Genomic DNA, 19,605 nt, shown 5'->3' on the forward strand with positions numbered 1-19,605 from the left:
CTATAATAGCACACCGATTAACTGTGCATCGAGCAGCTGGATTAAGGGCATGCCGGTGTGTCTTTGGTATCATGAGGGCTCAAAAAATATACCTTGCACGGCTCGAAACACGCAAAAGACCATAAAAGTACTAGTTCTCCTAATTAATCAAATGTGTGAAATAAACCAATCAGTGTTGCAGTCATCATTCCCTTTAAGAGCCGGGTGAGCTCTGACTTTGGCGCGTTCGTATCTTAACAGCGCAGCACTTTTGCAGCACGTCTCAGCAGAGACAGATACTGAGCTGCTCGTTCGCACTGTGAAGATACACCAGCAGCTCATTTAAGGGAACAGTATGTTATTTTAATTGTTGATGTAAAAGTCGTTTTTTGGGGCTCTGGGAGCACCTATAGAATGGACTCTGATGGCTAACTGTTCGCTGTTGTCAGGGTTTTAACCAGTCAGTGGAGCTCCTGTTTTTTCCATTACCAAAATATATAGAAACACACCAGAAATTTACCTACACACACCTCACTTCCAGACCACCACCACACCCATCAATGTAGACTTACTCCTAAACTTTGATGCTATTTTAACAGGGCAGGTGCAAGGAGTGAAAATGGACTGTTGAAGGAGTGTAAGATAGCAAAGAGCATCACGACACACCTGGCACAGGGTGTACAATAGAGCCTAAAGCATCTATGAGAACTCCACCAATCACAAAAAGAGAAAACCGATTGATTGTCTGACACACATTGAGTAACTCAACAGTCACAATTGCAGACATTCAACAAGCAGTGATGCCCTCCATGAGTCACACGGTTAGTGCCAGCACCCTTGGCAGATGGCTGCATGACATTCAGTATGATTACATGACTGTTCTTATCACCATGGCAACTTCGCCAAAGACGAAGTACCAGTGTTGTACCAGACTGAATGTCAGGGGGTCTTCTTCAGCAATGAGTCTCGTTTTTTCTACGACAAAAGAATCTGTGTGTTGAAGATCAACGGTTTGCTGTAATGCGTTATACGTTCAGAAGGCCTGATATAGGTCTGATGTCATGTTGTGGACCCAAGTGTTGCGTTAATAAGGTCTTGCAGCCAGGTGTCCTACCTTTTCTAAATGCACACTTCAGGGCTCTATTCCAAAAAGACAGTGTTCACCCACATACTGCTGCCGTCTCAAGAGCTTGCCTTGAAGACCTGGCAATCTGTATCTCCAGACCTATCCTTGATTTAAAATGAATTATTTAGTTGGGCACGTTCGGGTAGCTGCACCGATAAAATAGCAATACGACAAAGTCAGAGCTTACCTGGCTTTTAAAGAGAACTGCAAGAATTTGTTTATTTCATGTTACGCCCAATAATTAAGAGAATTAGTACATGCCTTTTGCGTGTTTCGAGTCACACAAGGTACTTTTCCCATCGTTATGATAGCAAAGACACACTGACATGCCCTAAATTAAGCTACTGGTTGCAGGCCTTTTTAACCATCCTGTCATGTTCATTTGTCAAGAACGGCTGAAAAATGGTTTCCCCAGTTTTAAGAGTTCAGAAATCAATATTTGGTGGAATAACCCTAGTGGTTTTTAATCAAAGTTATTTTCATGCATCTTGGCATCATGTTCTCCTCCACCAGTCTTACACACTGCTTTTGGATAACTTTATGCTGCTTTACTCAAGCACTTCAGTTTGGTTTGATGGTTTGTGATCATCCATCTTCCTCTTGATTATATTCCAGAGGTTTTCAATTTGGTAAAACTTGATTTTACAATAAACAATGAATGAGGAAGTATCTCGGTACGTTTGGTTATACAGTATATATTTATGGATCTGAAGCAGCAGTATGGGTTTGGGTTTTTGTGATAGCGTGAGCGAGCTGTTTGAAATGGAAGCGTTTCCTGACCGAGGTGTCATCCGTCTGCTTATAATTGCACTAAATGAACCATTACCGGAAAATCTTCCTGTTAAGCTCCGCTCACCTAAAACGCTGCTTAATTTCCCTCTCTCTCTCTTTCTCTCGCGCTCTCTCTCTCTCTCTCTTTCTCTACCTGTTCCAGACAAACACTCTCACGCTGCTGCTGCTGCTACTGCTTTACTGTAATTACCACCATATGCCACCACTGACAGCTACCTGCAGCATCACAGCTCCTGCGTCGTGACTGGATGTAGCAGGAAATGGTAGTAATGCCTCGTAACCGCTGTGGGAACGGCGTTCTCTGAGTTTTATATATATGGGTCAGTTCCCAATGGTACAGAACTGTACCTCTCTGGACCAGTACCACATATAGCATCTCTTCCCTGAGAGCAGCGAGGTTGATATCTAGAGCCGCTGGCATTTTCCGCTATGTGATGGATACAATCTGGTACCGTTCTCTGTCATTTTACCCGCAGAACCTCAAGGACAAATGTGTTCCCGCAGGAACGCTGCCACAGCTGGGCGCTTCGCAAACTTCACAGCCCTCAGGACGCTGCAGCCCTACAGGAGAATTCATGTGGCGAGAGTGTTCCATTAGTGTTATATTTAGATTCACGAAGCTCTTTGGCTCAAAACAGCATGTTTTACACTCAACCAAGGTTGTAGAAAGGACAAAGTGCCACACCAACCATGTAGCCTATGAAAAAACGGTGAAAAAAGGTGAAAAAGGTATGAAAAAGTCAATATTTGACTGTGTTTTTTGACTGAGATTCAAAAGTCCTGTTCCAAAAAGGACCAAGGGTGGAACAGTGGGGTCTTGGGTGGGTGCCTGCATGGGTTTCCTCCTACAGTCCAAAAACATGTAGATCAGGTAGTAAATTGGGTACTTCAACTCATCCTGGTATGTACATGCCTGATTCCGATCTGGAAGAAAATAAGAGAACACCTAAAAATGATATTTCTTTGATTTCACCAAATTGAAATCCTCTGGAATATAATCAAGAGGAAGATGGATGATCACAAGCCATCAAACCACCAAACTGAACTGCTTGATTTTTTGCACCAGGAGTAAAGCAGCATAAAGTTATCCAAAAGCAGTGTGTAAGACTGGTGCATGAAGATGCATGAAAACTGTGATAAAAAAAAAGGGTTATTCCACCAAATATTGATTTCTGAACTCTTAAAACTTTATGAAAAAGAACTTGTTTTCTTTGCATTATTTAAGGTCTGAAAGCTCTTAAATAATATTTTTATTTGGAATTTGGGAGAAATGTTGTCTGTAGTTTGTAGAATAAAACAACAATGTTCATTTTGCTCAAACATAAACCTATAAATAGCAAAATCAGAGAAACTGATACCAAAATGGACAAAATATTTATTACTGAATATGTAGACAGAACAGCTTACCACACCAGTCATGTAAAATGTGTGCAAAATGTTCAAAAGTCATTCATTTGAATTTTTTATTGGTTTAGTGTTCTTCGATTGAAATTGACCTATTGGAATAAATAAAAAACATTTTAAAGGTTATGTCTAATGCAGGTTTACAGGGACTTCTTTGAATGAAATTAAATCAAAATTAAGAACTTCAAGTGAAGGATTAAAGATTTTTCGTTCTTTTGTATTTTTACTTGGGTCTCTCTGCCCCTATAAATCATTTGCTTCTATGAGCCAGTTGGATGCTCCCTTATTGTGACGTCAGAGATCCCTCCCTAAAACAAAGTCTGCTAGCTAATCCTGCTGTAAACTGTCAGAGGTTTTCTTATTGTGATGTCACAATAATGAAACCTGCATAGAACTCCACATGCTCCACCCCTTTACCCAACAACCCTACCAGAGCCCCACCCACTACACCATAAAAAAAGCCAGTTCATTCATTTTAGTCGAGAACCTCAGACAGTACACAGCAACACTAGCCAGCAGACTTTGTCTGAGAGAGGGATCTGTAACTACTCTCTGTGGCAAGCCAGCTGAGTTTTGTGCTTTTATCTCAGGTAAGGATAAACTATCAGAAGTTAACACTAACATGTGGTAAACACTCAGCATATACATGACGTTATCTACATATCTTTTAAACTGTTTTTAGTATAAGAGGTCGGGTTTGTACTTCCAGATGATTCTGCAGGTGAAGTTTCTCAGTCTAAAGGTGTTTATTTTGCCAAGTGCCATTGCCTTTCTATGAGTTACTTCTGCCATAAATTTATTTTTATTTTTGTTTTTCACATATGTACATGTATGACTTTAGCTGCTTTTACCATAGTCCCACCTAATAGACCAGAAAAAAAGCCAGTTTAATCATTTTTGTTGAGAACCTCTGACAGTACACAGCAGCATAGCCAGCAGACTTCGTCTGATGGTGGGATCTATACCTAATGTCTGTATCAATGCAGCAGATGAGGGGGATGTGAATTGCTGCTGTGCTTTAATACAAGTTGTTTTTAATGGGATTGGCCGTGTGAACTTTCTCTGCACTAAACTAAATGGATTTCAGCGTGGTGGACGTGCAGGGTCATAGCGATTTCAACTTCTGCTTGCTGCACTTCAGTCAAGACTTGTTCGGCCAATCACAGAGCAGCTAAACTGCTGTCTACCAATCATCCACTTCTGTGAGTACCTGCGAGTGGTGTTAACAGCAGCTTGTACAGACATGAGCGGTGAGTGCAGGTACCTGAGGAGGTTCTGTGGACCACTAGACGTTACAAAACTGCCCACTCCTTCAGAAAGCCTGATTTAGTAAATTAAGACTGAAAAATGTGATAAAATCTCACTGATTGATCTCTAAAGCCTTACAAACCCCGACAAATACAGTGGCTTGAAGAAGTATTAATACTACTTGAACTTTTTCACATTTTGTCACCTTACAAACACAAACTTAAATGTATTTTTTTAGGATTTTAAGCAATCGACCAACACAAAAAAGCACATAATTGTGAAGTGAAACAATAACGATACATAGATTTAAAAAAATATTACTGCAATTACGACTTCAATTTTTTGTGGTATATCTCTACCAGCTTTGATCATCTAGAGAATTTTTTTTTGAGATTTTAGCTCATTCGTCAAACAGCTGAAGATCAGCCAGGTTGGATGGATAGAGTCTGTGAACAGCAGATTTCATGTTGCTCCACAGAAGCTCAGTGGTATTTAGGTCTTTAGGACTTTGACTGGATCATTCTAACACATGAATATTCTCTAATCTAAACCATTATAGCTCCACTGTAGCTCTGGCTGTATGTTTAGGGTCATCGTCTTGCTGGAAGGTGAATCTCCTTCTCAGTCTCAAGCCTTTTGCAGCGTTCAACAGGTTTTCTTTTTCCAGGATTGTCCTGTTTTTATCTCCATCCATCTTTTCATCCATCATCTCTGACCAACTTCCCAAATCTGTCCCTGCTGAAGAAAAGCATCTCTACAGCATGATGCTGCCACCACCATGTTTTACAGTGGGGATGATGAGCAGTGGTACATTTCTGCCACACAAAGCACTTTTTGTTTAGGCCAAAAAGTTCAACTTTGGCTTTATCTGATCACAGAACCTCCTACCATATGTTCGCTGTACAAACAGCACTTATTACATCTTTCTTTCAACAGTGGCTTTCTTTTTGCCTCTCTTCCATTAAGGCCAGATTTGTGGAGTGCACGACTTATAGTTGTTCTGTGGACAGATTTTCCTGACCCACCTGAGCTGTGGATCTCTGCAGCTCCTCCAGAGTGACCATGGGCCTCTTGGCTGCTTCTCTGACCAGTGCTCTCCTTGCTGGATCTGTCAGTTTGGGTGGATCACGGCCATGTCTTGGTAGGTTTGTGGAAACCATTATAGAATATATTTTATATTTTTGGATGACGGATTGGGGAACAGTGCTCCTTGGGATTTTTAAAGCTTGGGATTTTTTTTTTATAACCTAACCATGCTTTAAACTTCTTCCCCACAACTTTATCTCTGAACTGTCTGGTGAGTTGCTTGGTCTCTTCCTGATGCTGTTTGTTCACTAGTAGTGTTCTCTAACAAACCACTGAGGCTTTCTTCACATAACAGCTTTTTATATTTAAACTGAGACTAAATCAAACACAGCTAGGCTCTATAAACGTATTCAGTGACTTCTGAAGGCAGTTGACTGCACTGGAATTTATTTAGGGAGTTCCGAGTAAAGGGGGTTGAATACTTTTTAGATTTTTATTTTATAAAGTTTTTTTTTTAATGTATCATTTTAATTTCACTTCACAACGATGTGCTACTTTGTGTTGGTTTATCACCTAAAATCTCTATACAATCCAAAGTTTGTGGTTCTAAGGTGACAAAATGAAGTTATGAAAAAGTTCAAGGGGAATGAATACTTTTGCAAGCCACTGTACCTGACAGCCAATGAGAGCACAGGACTCACCGAAAGGAGAGAGATTTTTGTACTTTGTACAGATGTTTTCAGAGTGTAACTATGTCCCATTGTACAGCCATTTCTGACCCAATCTGAAGACGTTCTGCTGATTTAATTGATGTCATCAAATATAACGATAAGTACAAATACAGCTCTATGCAAACGACAACTGTTTTCTTCTCTTTCAGATGGTAGATTTGTTTTTTATTGATTTCTACGGCTTATGTAAGCATTATCTTGTGCAGTCCTTCAGTTCATAAATGAATTCAATAGAAGAGGCTGCAGACAGAGAGAGTGTCCAAATAGAACATCAACCAATTAGCAAAAAATGAAGCTCTTTAAAAGGACTCTCTGCACAAAGCCACAAAGAACCTCTCTAGCTGGAATCTGCCAGTTTTTCTTCATTTTGTGCCTTTTTACATTGATTCCATTCAAATTAGTGAAGGTTTTTGAAATAGATTATTTTGTGCTTCAAAGTATCTTTAGCAAAGACTTTTCTTCTATAAAGTAAAGGTTTATATCAAACCATACAAACTCAAAGAATACTCTCAATTAAGGAGAACCAATTAGAATCTCTATTTCTGCAGGAGGTGGGGCAACAGAGAGTCAAACTCCACCAGTCAAACCAATCAGAACTCAGAACTAGACCAGAACCAATCAAAAGATGTATTCCAGCTCAACCATTCTGCTAAATGTTAAATAATACTTGAGAGAGTTAAGAACCAATGAGCAGGAAAGGGTAGCACAACTCACAATCAAATTCCACAGCAGAACCAATCAGAAGCTCTATTTTAGCTGAAAGTGGGACAAGACATAATCAAACTCAAGAGCGAAACAATCGGAAGCTTTATTACAGTTAGGGATATGACAATATGCAATCAAACTTCTCAGCAAAACCAATCAGAAGCTCTATTTTCGCTGATGGTGGGACAACAGAGAGTCAAACTCAGCAGCACAACCAATTGGAATGTTGGTTTTAGCTTGGGAGTGGGACAACATAGTTAAATTCGACAGCAGAACCAATCAGATGCTCTTTTTAAGCTGAGGTAAGACAACAAACAAAAACTCCATAGCCGAACCAATCAGATGCTCTATTTAAGATGGGGGAGGGGGGGGGGCAGTACACAAAAACTCTATAGCAGAACCAATCAGGAGCTCTACTTCAGCCAAGGACGGGACAACACAAGAACAAAGTTCATGGTAGAACCAGTCAGAAATACAAAAATCAGCAGCACAACCAACCAGAATGTTGGTTTCAGCTTGAGGGCGGGACTAAAGACAATCAAACTCCACTGCAGAACCAATCAGAAGCTCTTTTTAAGCTAGGGGTTGGACAATAGAGAGCCAAACTCCATAGCAGAACCAACCAGAAACTATATTTTAACTGGGGGGTGGGACAAGAGAAAATCAAACTCCACAGCAGAACCAGTCAGAAGCTCAATTTAAGCTGGGGGGGGGGGGTGGGACAACGCGCAATAAAACTCCATAGCAGAACCAATCAGAAGCTCAATTTAAGCTGGGGGGTGGGACAACGCGCAATAAAACTCCATAGCAGAACCAATCAGAAGCTCTTTTTAAGCTGGGGTGGGACAACAGTCAGTCAAACTCCATAGCAGAACCAATCAGAAACTATATTTCAGCTGGGAACGGGACAAGAGGAAATCAATCATACTCTACAACTGAACCAATCAGAAGCCCTTTTTAAGGTAGGGGTGGAATAACAGACAGCTAACCTCTACAGTAAAACTAATCAGAACCTCAGCAGAGGAGGTGTGGCAACAGACAGTCCAATTCCATAGCAGAACCAATTAGAACCTCTATTTCTGCTGAATGTGGGACCACAGACAATCAACTCTGCAGCAGAACCAATGAGAAGTTGTATTTCAGCTGAAGGGAGGGACAACACACAAAAACTCTATTGTAGGACCAATCAGAAGCTCTTTTTAAGCTAAAGGTGGGACCACAGACAACCAACTCTACAGCAGAACCAATCAGAAGCTCTTTTTAAACTGGGGGTGGGACTACAGAGACTCAAACTCAGTAGTAGAACCAATCAGAATCTCTATTTTAGAGTCATAATCCATAGCAGAGCCAATCAGAATCAGAAGCTCTACTCTAGCTGGGATCTAACAGCAGAACTTTCCTGTCGACAAATATCTGGCCCTTGTTGCTTTAGGTGATTTAGGTGATGCTAACGAAAAGTGGGAGGAGTCTAGCACAAAAAAACGGTTGATGATAAGGTTTTGTATTGTAGAATCACTATCAATATTTGAAATCCGTTATCTCCCCCTACAGTCCTCAGTACTGATCCTCCTCTCTCTCCACCTCAGCTGAAAGTAGGACCTCCAGCTTCATGTCTGTAATTAGTTAAGCTTCTTCACTCGGGGGGCCGCTGAGCGAGGCGGGCTCGTTTGACAAGCGACCGAAGATGCACTCGGAGATGAAATCCCACCTGACTCTGAGCCACCAATTAAATGTGATTGATGTTGGTCTCCACTCTAAAGGAGAAGAAGTTTACACGTGATATCCTCGATTACGCTCTTATTTAGGTCTTCACTGAGTAGCTCCTCAGCATCTGCTCAGAGCTCAGGATAACGGAACCCATTTCTAACTATATTAGAGCTGCCAGACCCAAATCCACAGCGCTGTAGAGACCTGATTCAGCTCATCGGCTCAGCGTGTTGGAGGACTACAGGGTTTAAAAGTTTAATACTGATCCAACAAACCCTTTTTTCATTACGGTATAGAACCAATTTTTAGAAATTATAGAAACTTCTAGGGCAGAGTTCACTCATAGGTGGAGCGTGGTCCAGGTCCGGACCCAGACAGTGTCCAATGTGGACCCAAACCGATAAACTACTGAGAAGGATTTAATTCTAAAAGCGTTTATTTAAAGTGACTGAACTTTTCATGTCTTTACGGTATGACTTTACGTGCTTTGTGGAGCAGTAAACTCACAGACCAATCACATGTGCTGTAAGATCACCAAACGCTCTCCTCAGCCAATCAGATCGGAGCACACAGTAGTTGCTGTTGGAGAATAAAGCGAGAAAGGCTAATTCAGATGGTGCGCACCAGAAAAAGAAATTTAAATACTACGTTTATAAAACATACTAACAGTAATAATATTACATAAAATAAAACTGCTGTTTTTAAACAAAGCTGATATTCTGGCCAAGTTCAGCAAATATTCATCATTCAGCATTTTTTCATATATTGTACGATTTGTCAATTATGTAATTATCATGACAGGCAGGCCTAAATCTAATATAAATAAATTCAAATAGAATAAATATAGAATATTGATTCACATTAATAGACTTGATAAGTTATGTTATAAGTTTCCATTTATTGTATGATTGTATGATATTTAAAACAATAAATATTGTTAAAATATACTGAATAGTATTTGTAATTTGTTTTTCAGTCTTTCAGTTGTTGATGACATAAAACACTGATAGAACTACTATCGGTTTCTTCAGTATCAGGATATAAAGCACTGAATCACCACACAATTTAACTGAATTCTAATTAAATACGCCTGTTTTAGGGTATTGCAAAGAATTATTTTCTATACAATATTGAATGAAACCATTTTTCAGTAATGTGTCAAAATCTGCTCTACACAACACATGTTGTTGGAAGTGTGTCTTGAAACAGACAAAGGAAACTTAAAAAGGAAAAGGTTAGAAAACCATCTCTAAAAAGTTTGGACTTCACCAATCCACTGTCAGACAGATTACAGTGTACAAATGGAGGAAATTCAAGACCCCAGGAGTGGTCAACCAACAAAAATAACTCCAAGAGCAAGGCATGTAGTAGTCGGCAAGGTCTCAAAGAACACTATGGTAACTTCTAAGCAACTGAAGGCCTCTCTTACATTGGCTAATGTCAATTTTCACGAGTCCACCATCAGCAGAACACTGAACAACAGAGTGGTGTGCATGGCAGGGTTGCGAGGAAAAAGCTACTGCCCTCTGAAAAGCATTTTGTTTGGAGAAAGGGAAACAAAACAAACAATACATTTCAGCATAAGAACCTACAACCACTTACAAATCCCATCTGTGAAACATGGTGGTGGTAGTGTCATGGTTTACGCCTGTTTTGCTGCATCTGGGCCAGAACATCTTTCTTTCATTGATGAAACAATGAATTCTAACCTAATCAGAGATTTCTAAAGGAAAATATCAGTAGATCTGTTCATGAACTGAATCTTAAGAGAAGGTGGGTCACGCAGCAGGACAATGACCCTAAGCGCACAAGTCGTTCTGACCTTAATCCAATGGAAATGTTGTGGAAGGACCTAAAGAGAGCAGTTAATGTGAGAAAACCCACCAAGATCCCAGAGTTGAAACTGGTTTGTACGGAGGAATAGGCTAAAATTCCATTAAACCAGAGTTTAGGACTAATCTACATTTACTGGAAATGTTTAGTTATAGCAGTTATTGCTGCAAAGTGGGGGGAATGACACCATATACTGGAAGCAAAGGTTCACATATGTTTCCCCTTAAAATTATGTAATTTTGGATAATTTTCCTCAATAAATAAATGAGCAAGTATAATATAATATAATAATTTTGTCTCATTTGTTTAACTGGATTCTCTTTATCTACTTTTCTTAAGATCATATTTATGCAGAAATATAGAAAATTTGGTACCACTTTAAAATAAGAGTTTAAAATAAGGGTTTATAAATGGTTTATAAATGGTAACACATATGTAGAAAGGTCAACAATAAAGATGGCAGTGGGTTCACTATTTGGCAAACAACAGGTCATTGTTTCCCTTTCTACATATGTGTTATAACTGATTATTAATGATTTTTAACGCATTTACAACCTCATTAGTCACCATTAATAAACTAATTGTAAACCATTTATAAACCCTTTATAAAGGTAGTCTTATTTTAAAGTGGTACCAAAAATTTTAAAGGGTTCCCAAATGTTCAAGCACCGCTGTATCTACACTATTGTTAGCTGCCTGGATAACCACTAATAACGACAGATCACACTGGCCATTTTACACTTAAAAAGAAGTGAAGTTTAGATTAGAAAAAAAAAAAGTATTTTAATGGCGTGGGCACAAAGCGTGTAAATAGACTGCTTACGGGGTGTAAGGTAGCGAAGAGCATCATGACGCACTTTGCGCTTTAAGATGTTCTCATACAGAGTTCCCCAATGGTGGAACAACTACCTTCCACTGCCAGATCAGGAGAATCTCTCACTATCTTTAATAAACTCCTGAAGACAGAGCTCTTCAAAGAGCTCCTACTCTCCTAACACCTCTAACTAACTACCTTCTACTACCAGATCAGGAGAATCTCTCACTATCTTTAATAAACTCCTGAAGACAGAGCTCTTCAAAGAGCACTTACTCTCCTAACACCTCTAACTAACTACCTTCTACTACCAGATCAGGAGAATATCTCACTCTCACTTGTTCTGTGCATCCAAACCAGAAACTATTCAGGGACTGCTGTTTGTTAAAGCGCTGGAAGGCTGTGTCCCAATATACACCCTGCTGTAGGGTTAATTAGGTCCTTACAGAGTTCCTCCTCAACATCTCCTCCATCTATAAAATAACAGAACCGGTTTATAACCATCTCACACCAGCACTGCCAGACCCAAACCAACCCAGAGAGCTGAAGAGCCTGGTCCTGCAATTTATCCACCAGCTCTACTACAGGACCAACAAATTCTGTTCTCATTACTGTTCATGATTCATGAGAGTCACCTCTGATTCTGAGATGAATCATTATTATAATTGTTATCTAAATGAATAGTAAAGTGATCCATCAGACTATGAAGGAACTCATAAGGAATCATGTAGTAACTTAAAAACAGTGTTAAACAAACCAAAATACAAAATACTCTGTGGAGAAGTATTTAGATGCTCTTATCTGGGGAGCTGTTTGTTAACTTGTGGTTTCTGAGGCTGGAAACTCTGATGAACTTATCCTGTACAACAGAAGGAACTGTCACTCTTCCTTTCCTGGGCCAGTCCTGATGAGTGCCAGTTCCATCATCATAACACATTTGTTGGTCTTTAGTCAAGTCAGTCAAGTAGTTTTATTGTGAATACTGCATATGAACAGGACATACAGAGAATTGAAATTACGTTACTCTCCTTCCCAATTTTACAGCAGGTACAGATAATAGATATAATAAAGGAGAATGGGAGACACTATGTGTACAATACAGCAGGGACACAAATAGACATACATGAGACAAAAACAAGGTGCAGTAGTGTGGGGAGAAATAGATATATAAATATAAGTAAAAAAAAAAAGAAATAGATATATAATATAAAAGAGTGGGAGACACTATATGTACAATACAACAAGTAACAATAAAAATACGTAAGACAATAGTGCAATATTGATGGTGATTGAGATGGAATGACAGTATAAATAGTATATAACAGTAGTGCAAATATGGTATATGGTATATAGCTTAAGGCTGGTAAAGTGAATGAGTGCGTAGTTGAGTAGTTGTTGTTTCTCATAATCTGGATAAGAACATTACTCAAATATTCACTTGAAACATCACAAAGACTTGCTGTCTTGGTCACAGATGCTCCAGCAAGACGTGCACCAACACTTTGTCCTCTTTTGAACTCTGGTATGTCACCCATAATGTTATAGTGTGCATTGCAATATTTAGAGCAGAACTGTGCTCTTACCCTGCTAATTGAACCTTCACACTCTTACTGCTCTTACTGGTGCAATAATGTGCAATTAATGAAGATTGACCACCAGGCTGCTCCAGTTTAGCCATGAAATCTAAAATCCCACACTAAAATGACGACAGGTGTTTCAGTTACATTGTCCAACCCCTGCAATGCAGAATGAAAAAAAAAACACTGAATTTTAGATCCAACCATTGTCCAAACTTTTGATTGGTACTGTATTTAGAGGTTCTTCCTCAAACTATGCAACTAAACTATCTACAACTCCAATCACAGAACAACTCAACCAGTTTGGAGCAAAAATTGTCAGACCCAAAACCCAAAACACTGAAAAAGAGCCTGGTACAGCAATTTAATCACCAGCTCATGAGCTCATTGTGCTGGAGGACTGTAGGACTCTGGATCTGACTTTTACAGCCTTGAACTTTTTGGAACAGAACATGTAGGGAACTCCCTCATGCGCTGTCAATGGTGCTGACTGACCAATCCTGACCTCACTCTGACGATACTCCTCACTCTGACGATGGGCCCTATTTTTGTGATTTTTAGGCAAGTATTAAACTGTGTGCATCGTGCAGCTTGATTTAGGCCGTGTCAGTGTGTCTTTGCTATTATAACGACAGGAAAAGTATACTTTGCACAGTTTGAACCGAGAAAAAGTCATGTACTTACTCTCTTAATCAATCATGAGTGTGTTTAATTTTGGGCATAACATGAAATAAACCAATCAGAGTGTCTCTTCCTCATCATTCTCTTTAAGAGCCAGGTGAGCTCTGACTTTGGCATATTGCTATTTTAACGGTGCAGCTACCTGGACGTGTCCAACAAACGCTTTTCAGCAGAGGAAACTGACCTGCTCATTCATGCTCTTTCAATTTTTTCATTTATTGATGATGTAAAAGTTTGCATATCAGACACAGACACATGCTATGGGTTTGTGCACTGCCTGTGTTGACAATTTCCTACCAAGATAGCAATGAACGTCTGAGTGTTGACATTTGTCTAGGTTGTATTCAGTCAGTGGCGTGCCTGTGTTTACCTGAACACACCTCATTTCCAAACCACCACAACCACTGGTGTAGATATATTCAGAAGCACTGTTGTAAAGTGGCTTTTCATGTGATTTAAATGATTCTACATAGCACCAAAAAAGGTTTTACTACAAGACAGAACCTGGTAAAATGGTTCTGTTTAGTAGCAAAAAAGGTAAAGACTCAAAGAACCATTTGGAAGCTTTAGTGGTGTTTGGGCTTTTTAGGTGGTTCTCTAACATACAGGCCTTTTAAATGCTTCTAAATTGTCGTGAAAAAGGTTCTCCTATAACTTACGACCTGTTAAAATGATTCTGCATAGCACCACAATAAGGAATCCACCATGGTAAGCACAACCATTAATAAGACTATTAAGGTGTTTTTTTTTTGCTAAAGACTAAAAACTAGCACCTGTTTAAATGGTTTTACTTACTGGAGCATCAAAAGGGTTCCACCATAATATACACTACTGTGCAAAAGTTTTAGGCACCAAAGTAAATTACATTTCAAATTACAATCCATTTATCTCAGCAATATGAGTATTTTTACCTGGAAAAAGCACCACATTTTGTCGCTGTCCAATGGAAAACATTTATCTCCCAAACAGCAACTTTACAGGAGAGAGAAAAAACCTTGTAAACTTTCAATGAAAGTCGATGTAAAAAGAGTTTATTTAAGGTGATTTTGAAGAGTTTCTATTGGTCCGTTTATCAAGAAATTTTAGCACAGTGTAAGGGACAGTTTATCTGTTCAAATTATGTAATAAACTAAAAATCGACAAAAATGAAGATAAGTGTTTTTCATTGGACAGCGACGATATGATTTAAACAGATGCAAATAAACATACATACAGTAAAATGTAACAAGAATTCTCATTTTTAACTATAAGTATGTTATATACTGTGAGCCGAGCTGAAGAACAAAGTGTAGAGACTCCAGATTTCTCCTGGATGCTCCTCAGCCAGCATGTGTATATTATTATGTTCAGTTCCATCAGCAGCTCACCTGATTTACCACATTTACCGGTAATTTACCAAACCAGGTGTTGATTTATATGATGAGAACTAGAAATAAATAACTCTATTGAACTCAGATGAGGAGAAGAGATTAGGAGATGTTTTAAGGAAAACAGGGCTGTAAAAGCTTTTTCTGCTTTTTTGTAAAATTGCTGTTTGTATTTATTGTAAACTTAGTGTTTTACTGAGCTAATAAACACTTACTGCACAGATAAGAAGCTTTTTCTTTACTGAAATTCCCACAGGTGCCTAAAACACATTTGCACAGTACTGTAGATCCTGTTTCACCACTGTAAACTCAATGAAGGCAGACTGAGACACTTGCTCTGAGGGAATTGGACAGGTTGCACATTGGCTTTGGATGCAATTTGGCTTAATTTCTTGGCGTCATTTCTATAGAACTGAGTGGAATAAAGCCATGATGTCTAGATTATTCACCAGCCCTGATTCAGATCTCCAGCTCGATGATCTCTGAACTGAATTTACTCATCTCTGCAGGGTTCTGCTCCTTCAGGACCGGACTTAGACAGCCTTGAACTTTCCAGAACAGAACATGAAGGGGTTTCCTCTTGGGTGCTGTCCTTGGTGCTGACCCAGCAAACTTCCAGCCCTCTGTTCTACAGGACCAAGCTGGAGATCTTTAAAATCTTTTAGATCTTCTGTGGAAGCTTGAGCAGAAACTGCTACCAAAAATCCAGTTCTTTTAGCATCGAAAGATCAAATAATTTACCACAAACAATTATTTTATTTATTATAATTTATTAAGTTATTAAGTTATTGCAGTGTTTACTTTAACTAATGAAAAGTTAAGCTTTTTAAGAGCAGCGGCAGAGTCACACTCCTCTTTTTTCAATTAAAAAGGAAGACAAAACATATTTAAGCCATTTAATTGTTTAATTGTGGTGAGAAACATGGCTCTTATGTCTAGAACCATCTTAACTGGTTTTACATATCACCCAAAAGAAGACTCTTAATGCTCAACTGATGGTTTACTTGGTCAAAATGCTGTTTAACTGGTTTTCAAACCTAAAATGGTTCTACATAAGTACCAAAAAAAAGGGTTCCACCATTTTTAAGACTCAAGAACTTTTTGAATGCTTATACAGTGTTTTGGCTGGTTAAATGGCTTTGAAAATGTTTCTGTAATCTAAAACCCCTTTAAATTATTCTAAATAGCACCAGCAAAGAAACATATACAGTGTTTTTCTTGGATACATGGCCTTCAATGTGGTTTAATAATCTAAATTGTTCCACATAGTACCAAAAAGAGTTGTATCAAAAAGAGGGAATAAACAGTACTAAGCACTGATATTGTAATCTGATGTGATTTGATAGAAAAGTAAATAGTTTGGTAATTAAATACGTGAATTGCTTTTTTACTGTTGGGATATTAATCACACTTACTGGACAACCTGGGTTTACTGGGGAAAATCTGCTCTGCTTCTGGTCTTTAAGACTGTGCTGTAAACTCAATGAAGGCAGACTGAGACACTTGCTCTGGGGGAATGGGACAGATTGTTGTGCAACCTCTGGCTGTAGTTTATTCAATTATTTAATTATTGCTGAAAAGTTAAGCTTTTTAAGAGCCACAGTGGGCTCACACTCCTCTTGTTTTTCCTTAAAAAATGAAGACCAAGTACATTTAGGGAATTTAATTGATTTAGTGGTGAGAAATGTGACAGAAAAAAATCATTATGTTCAATCTCTAACTATTATTACTAAGTAAAACAGCTTTCCAGATGGTTCTAATACGTAGAATCATTTTAAATGGTTCTACATAGCACCCAATAGAAGACTCTAGGTGCTCAACTGATGTTTTACATGGTCAAATGTTTTTATAGTTGGTTTTATAATCTAGAATTTGTCTAATATTGTTCTACATAGTGCCACAAAATGTCCCAACATTGGAAAGACTCATAGAACTACCTGGTTGCCTGGTCACATTGCTTTCCTACAGGTTCTATAACCTACAACATAATTAGGTGGTTCTACATAAGTACCAAAAAAGGGTTCCACCATTTTTAAGACTCAAGAACTATTTGAATGCTTATACAGTGTTTGGCTGGTTAAATGGCTTTGCAAAGGTTTCTAAATACCACCAGCCATAGTTCCAACATTGTTATAAATTAAATAACCATTCAAAGTGTTTGTTCTGGGTAAACGGCTTTCAAAGTGGTTCTATAATCAAGAACCTGTCAAAATTGTTCTACATTGTACCAAAAAGAGTCCTAACAGAACCTAAAACCTGATTAGTACGAGAAATGCTTCCATTGTTGTTAAGACCCAAAGAATAATATGGATGCTTAAATGTTTTCTGGTAAATTGGCTTTATAGGGTTTTTTTATTTGGCTTTACATTGAATTAAAGGTTCAAGGGTGTTACCATAACATAGAACCTGTAACAAGGGTTCGGTTTAGTACCGAAAAAGTATTCCACCACTGTTAAGGCTATAAAAATATATACATATATTTTTTTTACTTAGTAATTCTTTTTTTCCAAGTGGATCTAGAACCTAGACTCCATTAAAATGGTTCTGCAAAGTACCAAAAAGGTTCCACCAAAGAACCCAGCATTTTCAGTCCAGCATAGAACCCTTTGGATGCTTTAGTGGTGTTTTGCCTTAAGTGGCTTTTCAGGTGGTCCTGTAACATACAGCCTCTTTAAATGCTTCTAAATATTCCTGAAAAAGGTTCTACTATAACTTAGAACCTGTTAAAATGGTTCTGCATGGCACCACAATAATGGTTCCACCACGGTAAGCACAACCATTAATAAGACTGTTAAGGTGTTATTGTGTATTTTCTTTTTTGCAAAGACTTAAACCTAGTACCTGTTTAAAATGGTTATACTTACTGTAGCATTACAAAGGTTCCACCACAAAATAGAACCTATTAAATGGTTCTATTTGGTACCTAAACAGGTTCCACCACTGCAAAAGTAATAAAAAAAAAAACATAATTTGGTGCTTTACTGGTGTTTTGCTTGGTAATTATTTTTATCCAAGTGGATCTAGAACCTAGATCTAGTTTACAATGGTTCTACTTACTTTAGCATCAAAAAGGTTCCACCACAACATAGAACCATTTAAATGGTTCTGTTTAGTACTGAAAAAGGGTTCCACCACTGTAAAGGCTCAAAGAACCCTTTGGATGCTTTTCTGGTGTTTTGCTTGGTGATCTTTTTTTTACAGGTGGATCTAGAACCTAGATCCTGTTTAAGATGCATGGTTCTACATACTGCAGCATCAAAAGGGTTCCACCACAACATAGAATCATTAAAATGGTTCTGTTTAGTACCGAAAAATGCTTCAACCCACTGTAAAGACTAAAAAAAAAAAAATGAGATACTTTACCGGTGTTTTACTTGGTGATTCTTTTTTCCAATTGGATCTAGAACCTAGACTATTCAAATTGGTTCTGCAAAGTACCAAAAAGGGTTCCACCAAACAACCCAGCATTTCCAATCCAGCATAGAACCCTCCAACAACATGCATAAAGTTTAGTCTCCACACAAACACTGACTGATTGACTGATTAGTTAATTAATTAACTAATTGATTGATTAGATAATTAACGCAAGCGCCCGTAGTGACTCACGTGTGCCGTCAAAGCGCGTGGCTATGGTGTCCAGAAAGGTGTTCTGAGGCGCGAGCAGTCCTTTCATCACCGGCATGGTCGCGCGCGGTAATCCAAGTCCCCATCAAAGTACCGGGAGCGCGCGGCGGGGTTCGGGCTGCAGGTAGTCCGGAGGAGAGGCGCGCGCCGCCGGCAGGGCTGTGTCCGTCTCTCGCGCGCGCGAGCAGCAACTGAATGAGAGGCGCGCGCGCGCCTGCGGGTGCACATCAGGTGAGCGGCTCTGTGACCGAGCGCGAGCTCTCACTCAGCACCTTCCTCACACACACACACACACATACACACACTGTACTCCTTACTGTATACAGTACATTACTGTAGCTCTATCTACACAATACAGTAAAGATACAGTCCCAGTCAAAAGTTTGGACACACATTCTCATTCAGTGTATTTTCTTTTTTTTCCTACACAGTAAATGAATTACCCAGCCAATCACGGCTGCTGCAGTCACCACATATACAGCTATCATTTTAATTGTGTTAATTGTGAATTCTATTCATTGCAGAGAAGATAAAACATTTCCAACCTTTTATGAAATATTTTCCCATCAAATAAAAGTGGAAGCCTTGTGTTATGTATTGTATTTTGTTTTATTTATCTATTTTTTATTTGTTCATAATAAGCTCACTATTCTACAGTCATGTAAGTGTTTTTAATAAAGTTGTATTATTTCTACACACACTTAATTCAAAAAATAAATTCATTAATGAAAAATTCACTGAATTAAAAAACGTGCTCAGGTGCTTTGTGGGCGTGGCCACAAATATGTCACTCCAAAATCTTTAAAAACATTTCCTGATTAGGATACTGTGCCGTATCCTCCACTGGAAGGAGTGTCAGTGAGGATTTTAAGCACAGGCTTCCTTCTTTCCTCCGGTATTCGGACAGGTGGGAAGATGGCACCACAAAATCATTTTTTCGGGTCACGGAGGATAGTAGGATGATGTGTAGGTAAAAATAAGGTACTTTTAG

The 19,605-nt window shown here is 38.8% G+C and overlaps 1 protein-coding gene across 1 annotated transcript in view; it reads right to left on the reverse strand.

Annotated features, from left to right (window-relative positions):
* The window catches only part of kcnh8 (potassium voltage-gated channel, subfamily H (eag-related), member 8), a 167,551-nt gene extending 148,758 nt beyond the window's left edge, over positions 1-18,793 (reverse strand). Inside the window, exon 1 of the mRNA XM_049476012.1 lies at positions 18,597-18,793. Within this exon, the coding sequence (XP_049331969.1) occupies positions 18,597-18,672 (76 nt within the window). The 5' untranslated portion in view covers positions 18,673-18,793. The remainder of the gene's footprint in view (positions 1-18,596) is intronic.
* Between the last annotated feature and the right edge of the window lie 812 nt (positions 18,794-19,605).

The sequence above is a fragment of the Astyanax mexicanus genome, chromosome 3 (assembly GCF_023375975.1).
Source record: "Astyanax mexicanus isolate ESR-SI-001 chromosome 3, AstMex3_surface, whole genome shotgun sequence".
In the NCBI taxonomy this organism is placed as follows: domain Eukaryota; kingdom Metazoa; phylum Chordata; class Actinopteri; order Characiformes; family Acestrorhamphidae; genus Astyanax; species Astyanax mexicanus.